Raw genomic sequence first — 12,604 nt, 5'->3', positions numbered from 1 at the left:
CACACCTAAAATTGTTCACCTCAAAGGTGAACCCTGATGAGCCTGTAACATCAATGTAGTTCAGAATAGAGATCACAAGTAAGACTCTGGGAAGACAGATGGGAAGTGCACACACACATGCATGAGCACATGTGTATCATACACATGCATGAGCACATGTATATCATACACATGCATGAGTACATGTGTATCATACACATGCATGAGTACATGTGTATCATACACATGCATGAGCACATGTATATCATACACATGCATGAGCACATGTGTATCATACACATGCATGAGCACATGTGTATCATACACATGCATGAGCACATGTGTATCATACACATGCATGAGCACATGTATATCATACACATGCATGAGCACATGTATATCATACACATGCATGAGTACATGTATATCATACACATGCATGAGCACATGTATATCATATACACATGCATGAATACATGCATATCACACAAACACATGCAAATCACATACATGCATGAGTATACACAAACACATGCATATCACACACATGCATGAACACATACATACTTGTACTGGAAGGACCTAGCTGTAGTCTTATTCTAGAAGGCCAGTGCAGGGCAGCCTCTGTAAGCTTTCAGGAGCTTCTGTGTTCCACAGGCGCCTGGCGCTGGGAGGGTCCTATAGTTTGGTTGAGCAGATATGTACTTGGATCATAATAGAACAGAAATGTGACTCTAAGATAGTTGTTTCCCATCAGCAGCTACCAGATGGCCATCTAGACAGCTGAACGACTCTGGGTTTTTATGTATTTATTTGAGTTAGATGAGACTGTATCTGAATAACAGGGATGTGCCATTGAACCTACTGTTCAATTGATTGTCCCCATAATGTAAGATGACACAGTGCTATTGATATAAAATAGCAAGTGCATTTCATTGTTTTTATTGTTTGAGAATTTCACACATGCATCAAATATGTTTTGATCAAATTAACCCCCAGTCCCTTCCTTCCAATTCCTCCTGTAACCCCTCCCCTCCCCCCACTGCTTATGTCTCCGAAGTTCATGTTGAGCGGAGGTTGTTTCTTTCCTTTTGCTTTTTGTTTCTCAAGACAGGGTTTCTCTGCCTGTATAGCCCTGGTTGTCCTGGCACTCACAGAGATCTGCCCACCTCTGCCTCCCCAGGGCTGCCAGCACCATCAAGCCAGTGTTTCTATTTTAACCCATTCAGTCCACTTAGCGATCCCTGTATGTTCATGGGTATAGTAACATCTTCGGAAGCATGGGTTCATCTCAGGGGCTCTGTCCCTGAAGATCCTGAGTCTTGAACCAGGAAATAATAATAGCCTTAATTTTAAAAGGTCAAAAACTGTATAATACAACAAACACATTATTTTATGCATGAAATGAATGAGTAGTAATTTTAATAACAGGTGGGTAGAAACATTAAGGGAAAAAAGATGTCTGAGTGTTTGAACACAGGTTTCATGTGTTTAGACATGAAATTAAAACTAGCCAGTTCACATGCCAAGTATTTCCATTTTGAATACTCTACCCACCCTGATTTTAATGAGCCTTGTCTAATCCCTGCTACTGTTATAGAAGAAAAGTTTTCTAACTAAAATTTTCTTAAGGGGCTGGAGAGATGGCTCAGAGGTTAAGAGCACTGACTGCTCTTCCAGAGGTCCTGAGTTCAATTCCAAGCAATCATATTGTGGCTCACAACCATCTGTAATGCGATCCAATGCCCTCTTCTGGTGTGTCTGAAGACAGCTACAGTGTACTCAAATACATAAAATAAATAAATATTTAAAATTTTTTTCTTAAAGTAACAACAAAAACATTTTTCTCAGTGTGAATATTCACTTTTTTCCCAAGTGGAAGTTTCAATTGGGAGAAACTGGAATGCTTGACATAGCATCCTAAAGCTGTTTCCAAATGGTAGCATGAAGTGGATGTGGATGTCTCAAGAGGGGACCGGTGAAGCTGGTTTCCTAGTTGGGAGAGCTTTCAAGTATATAAAGATGTTACAGTATTTTTTTAAATAATTTCCCAGCAGCAGGGCATCGTAGTTCACATCTATAACCCTAAGCTACAGGCTGAGATGTGCATGTATATGCACATCTATATGTGTCTGTATGCACATGTGTTCTAAGTTTTGTTTTCATAAATATTTCAACCCAAAGGGCTGGGGAGATGACCTAGTGGTTAATGGCGCATTTTCTGCTCTTGCAGAGGACCCAGGTTTTGTTCCTAACACACACATGGGCTCACAACCATCTGTGACTTCAGTTTCAGGGGATCTGTTGCCTTCTTCTAGCCTCTGTGGGCACCAGGTACACACTTGTATGTGCAAAGTCATACATGTAAGCAAAATATTCATACATATAAAAAATAAAAATAAATCGTTTTTTAAAAGTTCCAATCCAAGATTCTTAGAATTGACTCTGTGTCTTTGCACCCATGTTATGAGTTGTACCTGCACAAATTCCATTTTTGTTTCACAACTGAGAAGATGTGTTGAAAAGTATGTTAGGTGCAGGCATGTTAGTACTTAAAAGGAGAGACTAGTAGCTGCTGACCCTCTGCATGTGATGCCCTGATAATTCCTTGCCTCCTCTATTTCAGTCCATTGTTCAAGGCTGACTTGTAGCTGTGCATTTACTTTGGGATTTTAAAGTCAGGAAACAGTTCCTTTTCTTTCCCAAAGTAGTCAAGAACAATCTCACTTGATGATGCCTGATTATTCTGTTCGAAATGAGGTGCAATCATTAAATGAATAAAATCATATGGTAGACTCTTTCTGCAAAGGCAGACGTTTTAAATACCAGTATCATGCCAAAATACTGTCCTTGCTTCCACTTCCCTGAACGTACCTTTCTGTACATGAAATCTAATTGTGCAAAGTAATGTGGTGAAGTTAAGCATATCTGTAAGGGGGCCGGCCTACTTTCATGAATTTTAAGCTACACTGAGTGTATTATCTTCCTCTTTTAGACAGAGATTTGAAAGCACAAAAATCCTACTAGGTAATGCAGAACAAAGGATAAACAACGGACTCATTGATTAGAAAACCCATGTCAGGCTGGAGAATCTCTGTGCAGTTAGATGACCAGGAGACTTGAAAAGTATTCACTGGGGCCAAATTGACTGAGAAAGTAAAGCATCAGGGTTTGGATCGTGGCTTTCTCACATCCAACATTCCTCATAAACATGCTAATAGTTCCTTACAGGATGGAGTGAGCCCTAGCAAGAAGTAACTCAGCTCTTGCACACTGTACCTGAACACAGCCATATGGCTGCAAAGTTCGTCGACAAAGAGTTAATGGGCTCAGTTCAGACCCACGTGACAAAAACTGCTTTCTTTAGGTGTATTGACACGCACGAGCCCACTCAGGTGCTTTCAGGCAGGGTTACATCTGTCTAACCTTTGCTCTGTGTGTGGATATTGTGCTAACACGTCTTAGTAACAGAAACATTTTGACATGAAGGTGTTTACTTCTCGTGTTCAGCACTAAGAAAGTCACTTCTACCTTGTGAACATCTGCCTTGTCTCTCCTCTTTCCTGGGTGTACTAGCCTATATATAGAAGTGATAATAATAAAGTGGATTTTTTTCCTTGAAAATTCATTTCAAGAATTTGATGCTTTCTTGGCTTGCTTCAACCAAAATGAGCACTGACTTCTCTAGAAATATTTTCTCTATTGCAATTATATTTTTAAAGAACCAACTTTCACATGGTACTTGATGCATTGGGAACTTCTGCATAGTTCTTTCCTATGTGTATACAAGATTGGAATGATTCCAGATATTTGGGTGTCGCTAGTGTAAAGCCTGCATCTCAGAAGTCACAGGACTGCAAGCCTCTAGAGCTATGTGGCAACTCCATGCAAAGCCAAAAGTCCTTGCTCCCCAGTGGAAAGGAAGGGCAGGGCAGCAAAAGTGTGTGAGTGACTGGGGGAGTTAGTCACTCAGCAAAGTGCTTGTCCCACAAGCACTAGAAACTGAGTTAGATTCCCAGAACTCCCATTAAATCCACATGCTTAAGAGGTAGAGATAGGATCCCTGGGATTAGTCAGCCAGGCTTAGCCTACTCAGGAAGCCAGCTAGTGAGAGACCTTGTCTCAAAAACACAAGTTAGATGATGCCTTCCTCCTCGTGATATAATACTAAGGTGTCCTCTAGCCTTCACAGCAACGTGAAGTCTCTCTCTCTCTCTCTCTCTCTCTCTCTCTCTCTCTCTCTCTCTCTCTCACACACACACACACACACACACACACACACACACACACATACACAAATACCACGATACCTATAAAGACATGTCCAGAAGTCAATGTCACATTCATGTTTGCATCAAACACTATGGGCACACTTCGTCTCCTGAATATCTCCTCTTCCCACTCTTTGACATCTTCACAGATGTCATATTTAATTTGGGAGCCACTTGATAATCATACTATCTATAAGTTACCAGTAGCCTGCTGGCCGCCCATCACCACCATAAGCAGATGTGTCCGCCTTCAATACCTTGCCTTATTTACTTCCTTATTCCTTTGCCTTATTTACTTCTCATTCTTCTTTTATCATGAAATATTTATTAAGTAAAAGTTGATGCTTAACACTTGCCTTTCATTTTATTTTTGACTTTTAAAATGTGTTGTTGCACATGGCTCCTCTGTTTGAGAATCCTGTAACAAACAGAATGGTGGAATTGAACCGAACCATTTCTCCCTCATAAACACATAGAAATGTTTGCACAAAATCAAAACAAAACAAAAAATGAGAGGCAAGCAGGGCTGGAGAGAGAGCTTGCTTAGTTAGTGCAGAGCTATCCTTGTGAACTCGGGACCTGTGCTCAGTCCCCAGAACCCACAGAAAGAAAACCTGGTGGTGCACACAGAGAAGCCCAGGGCATGGTGAGAGGAGGTAGGCAGATCCATGAGAGTTTCTGGCCAGTGAGCTCAGGCCCATAAGAGGTCAAGTTTCCAAAAGCAAGGTGGACGGAACCTGAGGAGCAACAGCTGAGGCCACCTGGCCTCCACTTCCACACAGGGACTAGCTCGATGGTGGCAGGTCTGTTTAACTTTGAGCTAAAGCTCCAATTAGCCAACAGATGAGGGGGTGCAGACATCTGCTTTAGGGGTACAGAATAGGACTGTGATTGCAGCTGGGTTGGGGCCTGGGATAGAGCCCCATGTATAAATCCAGAATCCTGCTACAAAGAGCAATAAAACCGAGCTACTCTTTGACTAGCCCAGGGACATGGCAAGGAAGCAGAAAGAAATGAGGAACACCGGCCTGCACCACATCAAGTGGAGTCCAAATTTAAACTACACAAGCCCTAGCGAAAGAGCTAAAGCTGAGGAATTAGCAATAAAGCACTTAGCCCTCCTGGCAGCTCTCACGGCCGAGACTTCCCATAGAGCTCCTTCTACAAGCCAGTGCCATACAGGCTCACAGAGAAGACAGAGAATGTAGGAGCGCGCGCTAAATGTGCGTCCTAGCATCTGAAAAGTGAGTCTGGAAATCTGAAAGAAACTATAAAAAGAAAAGCGTGTTGAAATGCCTGGTGGCATGATAACCGTAAGAGAAGAAATGCCTTGTGGGAAGTCACAGATGTTTCTGAAAGAACTAAATGGGAGGACAGCTTCACTTCTTGACATGGCAAAAGGCACAACTGAAATTCAAGCCCTAGGAACAAGCAGTATGGCATGGACTTCGTAGTACGAGTAACAAGAATAACGACAGCACATCTTTGTTTCTTGATGCAACAATACTGCCACCAAAATTCAAGACCTAAACACAGCAACATGAAACAAACAGTATAAGTAACAAGATAATTGAATAACTAAATTATTATTAATTTAATTATAAGATTAATTAAATAAAGAAAAAGAGGTCATGAATTTGACAGTGATTTGGGGCACACAGGGGTAGCTGGAGGGGGACAGGTAAGGCTGGAAAAGATATACAGTACTTGTGCATGAAATTCTCAAAAAAGTAAACAATAAGCTATAGATATTAAGTGTGGCTTTAATAGACAAAGAAAAATATTTAGTTGAAAAATAGATGTGAAAAAAATCACCTAGAAAGAAAATGGTAAACAAAGAGTGTGAAGGAAAGAGAAGTTAGCATATAGAGTGACGAGAAAGGCAATGAGACTGGAGGAAGGATGCTGCTTGAAGAGAAAGGCACAAAGGCCATGGCAGAATTTAACAAATGCCTGCATGTCAGAACCAGCCTCCAACAGAAGACACAAAGCCAGTCAGTACCTAGGCACATCAGAGTGAAAGTGCAGGCATGGATTAAGAAGAAAAACTAGGCTACCAAAGAAAATTCAAGACTATATGGAGCTCTTCTCAAAGCCAGGAAGAAGGCCCGGGCTTCATGCAGTAGTAGCTTTAAAGTTCTGGGAGAAATCATTTGCCAAGCTAGAGAGCTGGAGCTTTGGAAAGCATCCAAGTAGTCAGGTTTTGACATATTGAGACAAGTTGAGATAAAGGACTTCAGCTAAAAGAATCACTAAACAGGCTCTTTAATAAGTAGGAAATGGAATGTAGAAGTGAGGCATGGTGAACAGGAAGTGCTGATGTGCAAAGACCCTGCTACACCCGACATACTGGTGGGGCGGGACTGGAGGCTCGTGGTGTAGAGCTTGCCTGGAGGTGTAAGGACTGGGATCCAACCTCGGTGCTTCAGAAGTGGGTAAGGAGATACTGATAAACACACCAGGGAATCTAAGAGGAACACAGTGGTTTTGACTGTGACTCAAAAGCATGGTGGATCCAAGCCTGAGGACCGTTTGCATGGAGAACCGGAAGTAGAGATGATGTAGTGTTAACAGTTTCCTACTTCTGGGGAAAATCCTCCAGTTAACTCTAGACTTTTGACTGATCAAGCTCTTCATTCAAAAATAACCACTAGAAGTGTGAAAGAACGTTCATTTTCTATATGCAATAGAGAGACAGTCACAGAGAGGAAAGTTAGATTGATCCAGTTGAAGGAAGGAAAGCAGAGAGAGAGAGAGAGAGAGAGAGAGAGAGAGAGAAAGAGAGAGAGAGAGAATGAAAACAGAGGGCAAGGGGCTGGGGATTTAGCTCAGTGGTAGAGCGCTTACCTAGGAAGCGCAAGGCCCTGGGTTCGGTCCCCAGCTCCGAAAAAAAGAACCAAAAAAAAAAAAAAAGAAAACAGAGGGCAAGGGTCAGTGTGGTGGTGGGAAAGTCCAAGCCTACCGCCATCACAATTAACAAAAACAGATTAAACCAAGTTATTCAAGTGGCAAATACTTGGACCTGGATAATAGCAAAACTCGGAGACTCTCAAGTTTGTTAAGTTCGGTTCTTTGCTGATTACATACATGAAGTGAATGTTAAACCTAAGGACTAAAGCAGAGCTGGAGAGACGACACCAAGCAAGTTCTAACAAGAGAGAGGGAGGAAGAAGACATGAGGGGAGAAGACAGAAAGTAATGCAAAACAAGTCAAAGAAGAAACTACTAAGAATGAAGGGGTGGGGAAGCTTGGCCGATGCCTGCTACCTATTTGGAGGTTGAGGCAGGAGGATGGCTTGAACCCAGGAGGTCATGCAGTTGTAAATGTAGCTTAGCTGGCAGAAGGCTTGCCTAGTTTCAATCCCAAGCACTATATAAACTAGGTAGCAAGTGTCTGTAATCCTACTGCTGGAACCCTTCTGGGTGGAGGCAGGAGGATTGACCTTCAAAACTCATCCCCAGTGTCATAACAAGTTTTAGGCCAGTCTGAGCTCCGTGAATCTGACTAATAATGCTACTTGTTATGATTTTTAAAGTGTGATTTGAATTATAAATAAAACGGCATGGGTAAAAACATGAAGAGACAAATCACCAAAGAAGAAATGGTCAGTAAAAATTTGAAAAAAAAAAAAAAAAACCATGTTGAGCTATTGGTGATACCGGAATGGAACTAAAAGCAACCATGAGAACCATGAGTTACCTCTGAACACGGGCTCATCCGATGGCAAAATAATTGGGAGGGTGTCCTGTGCCCTACTGGTAAGGAAGGGGTGCTAATGACTAGATGAGCAAGTCTGTACCAAGCTCTACCTTGTAGAAGCACACAGGATGCTCTCTGGTTGTCCGTTATAACAGCATTAAAAAGAATCCATGTACCCTCCCACCATTAGACTCTCGGTTTTGGAGAGAGCTCAGTAATTAAGAACCTGTACTGCTCCCACAGGACACCCAGGTTTAGTTCCCCATCAGGTCGGCCAGCTCACTTTCCTATAGCCCACCTCTAAGAGATCTGACACCCCTGCTTCCACAGCCACTGGATTCATGTACACACATACGTGTGCTTGCTCTCACACATGCACTTTTTTTTTTAGAAAACTGTTATAAGCTGTGATATTATTCACAAAGCTTGAAGCAGCCAGAGTGACCTCATTTATATTATTAATATAGACACTTTCATACTTAAGTGTTGAGTGGAAATTAATTACTGAGGGATGTCATCTCTACTTTTAAATGTCGGGAGTGTGTCGTTTTACACACGCACACTTAATACATGCATCTGAGAACAGATGCTAATCTGTCAGGCTTGTTTCTATGTTAGATGAGGGAGAGCCAGGTCAGATCCAGCAGGAAGAGACTAGGCCTCAACTGCATCATGATGAAACTGTTTCAACAGCTCAAGCAAGAATTACAAAAGCGTTAGCATGCTTAATTCTTGGTAATAGATCTACAAGCTTCTACTATCACTTTGTGCATGTATGTGTGTGTTTGTATGTGCATGCATGCGTGTGCGTGTGCGTGTGTGTGTGTGTGTGTGTGTGTGTGCATGTGTAAATATTGTCTTAACATAGCTTCTAGCTTATGACAGAAGGAAAACACCATTACTATCCAGAGCAAAGTTTGTTCCGTTTCCCTATGGGTTCCTCACCTCTTAGAAGAGGCTTGGTACCTGAGGGAAGCTCAGGGTGCATCCTGGGAGGGGGCTTCAGGGCATGTGCTCACGCCTGGAGAAATGCACCAGCCTCATGTCCCTTTGACTTGGCAAGTCTTTTCCTGTTTCACCAGTCGTCTCTTGCTACATTGCAAAGTCTCCCAACAGGCATGTTTCTTTTTCCTGAAAAGCATCTAAAAACAATTAGAGGCTGTGCTTCACCCTCAAGGAAAGAGAACAAGAAAGACCTCTTTGTTGCACATATGACTTTATATGGAAACATTTGGGTGGTGAATAAAGGGATGGGTTTGTCGTGTGGATGGAAACACTTCTGTACATGGTAACATTGCTGTCTGTCTTTATTAGAGTCGATTCTACTCCTTGTTCTTACCTTTCTCATTTGCCTTTAATTCCCCATACCAAGTATATTGGTAAAGTCAGTACCAGACCTTCTCCACAACCTCTCTAAGAGAGGCCACATGGAAATAATCATGGTCTGACCACCTTCTGTTCACTGAAGCTAACCCAGTCCTTTCTAGTCAGTCATACCTGCAATCAAAGAGACTTGGGCTTCACCCCCACATCACCATAATTGCTCTGGTTTGTGGGCAACCTCATCACAGCACTACCATCCACTAACAGTACCCCGAATGTGGAAGGAAACCATGGCGCCCTGACTTAGCATCTCTATGTCCTCATGGGGAGCTCATAGGGCTTTAGAAACCGTTAAAATGCATGCCTACTTCATGTTGAAGTCACAGGGGGAACTGGCTCAAGGCCAGTTAAGCTGCCGGGGCTGCCAGCCTGCACATGGTGGTGACCCATCTTCTCAGATGTATGTGGCTGTTTTTCCTTTGCAGAGAGAAGATGCATCAGTCTGCCATGTATGAACTGTGCCAGGGGATGCGCCAGATCAGCCTTCAATTCGTGCGGCTGCAGCTGACCTTTGAGGAGTACTCCATAATGAAGGTTTTGCTGCTACTAAGCACAGGTATACTACTGTCCACCCTGGCACTCTTTCTACATTGTCAGATCATCGTCCCTGCACGCGAGTGGCCCATTAATGATGCTCCAGGTAGTTGGTACCTACCCACCCCCCTGAAAAGAAATGTGGCAGGGATGGAAAGAGGGGTTTTGGCCTTGCATGAACTAAACCCCTTGCTGATGATAAATTGGATGTGTTAAACAGTGCAGCCCTTACTGCCTACCCTTACCCAACCACTAAGCGCTTGTTAAGTGTCTGGTTGTGGTACAATCACTTGTCTTAGCCCGTGGGGAGCTTGTCTTATTCTGTAAGACAAGTTCAAAGGTAATTTGAATACACTGAGAGACGTGATTTACTAAGATTAGAGGTGAGGAAGTATGCTGATGGCTTAGAGAAGGACACTTCAGTTCTACAGATGAAGGGGTAGCACATAGTCTGACTGGATCTCAGGGGCTTTGGAAGGTTCTAGATTGGATCCAGGGGTACACTGACTCTATGCCATTCCTGTTTGCAGTTTAAGTGAACATGCATAGAGTGGCAGTGAGGCCTTAAGTAAGATGTTTAATTATTAATGTTAATTTTAAATATTTTATGCATGCATTCAGTAATTTTCCAAGATGCATCTGATCCTGTTGCACTGGGAGTCGAGGAGAAAAAAGGAAAAATGTTGATTGGACCAGATTATTCAATGCCCAGTGGAAAAAATCTAAATGTGTCAAACTACAACACCAAACACTTCTGATCAGAGGTTGGCAGGGTCAGCGCTGTGTTTGCAGCTCTGAGAACTTAGCAGGAGGCAACTGAGTTGAAGGGAAAGACGGAGGAGCAGCAGGCCAGTGGCAGGCCCTGGGGGACATGGTGATAGTCACGTGATGAGCAGAGCAAGGCTGTCCATTCAGGCCAGTGGCAGAGCTGGTCTCAGTAACTGCCCAGACAGAAGAAGAAATTGGATCAAAATAAATATAATGAAGTCAGGGATAAACAAGGAGCCAATGACCAGTGCAGGAGATGTCCCGAGCCAGAATGCCATAGTGAAGACACAGCTTTGAGAGGACTTTGTGGAGTCTGCTCAAATATGAATTCTGCTTTTTGATTGGCTAATTTTTTATATCAACTCTGTGTCCTATTGAAAATGGCAGGAAGATAGGAAAATTTTGAGACTGAAAATCTGTAGTCAGGTTTGACATATAAATAATACTTATTTTTTATTATTATTATTATTATTATTATTATTATTATTACTAGTTGAGACTCAAATGGTAAATAGGAGGGTTTTTTTTATAATACCTGACTTTTATTAGAACAAAACTATAGGTCATTAAGACTAAAATTGAGGAGGTGCTTAGTCCTGCTAGGACTAGATGTCCCAGGGTGGAGTGGTACCCAAGTGGGGCTTCCCTTCCTCTGAGAAAAGGAGGAAGGGGGCTGTGATTGCGATGTAATATTAATTTTAAAAAGTTATAAAGCAAGACTAAGATTGAACATTTTATTAAACCTTGTTATTGTTTCCTGTGGATATGAGATATTATTTGTGTCAAGTTGACAAGGGGTAGACTGTAGTGGCTTTCCTGGTTGTCAACTTGACTGTATCTGGAGTGAACTACAGTCCAGAATTGGAGAGCTCACCTGTGATCCTGATCTTGAGCCTGGGAGATACAAGTTTCTGATCTGGATCTTGGCATGGAGATCTGGAGGCAAAGTGGCCATGAATCCCAATTATTGCAAATCAGAGACATAGTCCTCATCCACATTTTATATTAACTTTATTTTTACTTAGTACATTTTAATTAAAATCCAATTACTCGTGTTCTCCCTTCCCTCTCATCCCTTTAGCCCCTCCCATCTTTTTTCCTTTCATCTAGTTTCCTTTTCAAACTGATGGCCTCTTTTTCTCTAATTATTATTGTTACATATACATATAGATACACAAATACATAAATATAACCTGGTGAGTCCATTTTTGTTGTTTGTTTATATACAGTTTGGGGGCTGGCCACGTGATATTGGATACCCAGTCGGGGGTTCATCCTTGGGAGAGGCTGGCTGTCGCTCTGGTCATTAGCTTCCTGTGGTTCTTTGACTGGGTATGGGACTCTGAGAGTTCTCCCCGTCTGCAGTGCCATGTTGTCTCTTGATACTTCATTGCTTCAGGTTCTGTTTAGACAGCCATTCTAGACTCCACAATCTCACAGTGGACCCGGCCCTCTATGACCAAGTATCTGACAAACAACTTGAGGAAAGGTTGACTTTGGCTCACTATGTCAAACATCCCAGTCGATGGATGGTTGTTGGCCCCATGTGTTCGGGATAACAGCAACATATGACAGGAGAGTTTCTTTGTAGCAGACAGAGGGAGGGACCGGAAGGGGACCAACCCCAGCTGACTCGCTTCCTCTAGTTAGGCCCACCTCCTAAAGTTTTCCAGAAGCTCTAAAAGAGCACGACTGCCTAGCAAAGGGGCGCAAGCACAGGCCTGTGGGGGACACAGTCAAGTCCTAGGCCACTCCCTGGGTGAAGAACAAAAAGCCAATGGAATCTTGCTAAAGGCATAGCCATGGCAGAAGGGAAAGTGACAGAGTGTCAGAGAGGTCAAGAACTGAGTGTGGCCAGAAGGTCCCAGGACGGATAGGACTAGTGTGCAGCTTGGACAAAGAAAGCTCAGAAACTAAGAGAGGAGAACTGGGGTTGACCATCAGGCCTGTGGGAAGCTTTTCTGGGCTC

The 12,604-nt window shown here is 42.7% G+C and overlaps 1 protein-coding gene across 6 annotated transcripts in view; it reads left to right on the top strand.

Annotated features, from left to right (window-relative positions):
* Nr3c2 (nuclear receptor subfamily 3, group C, member 2) overlaps window positions 1-12,604 on the top strand; it is a 344,228-nt gene that overhangs the window by 302,213 nt on the left and 29,411 nt on the right. For all 6 annotated transcript variants that reach the window (NM_013131.3, NM_001395077.2, NM_001429945.1 and 3 more), the window contains 1 exon segment: window positions 9,759-9,889. In NM_013131.3, the coding sequence (NP_037263.2) occupies window positions 9,759-9,889 (131 nt within the window).

The sequence above is a fragment of the Rattus norvegicus genome, chromosome 19, assembly GCF_021556685.1.
Source record: "Rattus norvegicus strain SHRSP/BbbUtx chromosome 19, alternate assembly SHRSP_T2T, whole genome shotgun sequence".
Classification (NCBI taxonomy): domain Eukaryota; kingdom Metazoa; phylum Chordata; class Mammalia; order Rodentia; family Muridae; genus Rattus; species Rattus norvegicus.
The sequence above is the reverse complement of the archived record's forward strand: the minus strand, read 5'-3'. Positions and strand labels throughout refer to the sequence as shown.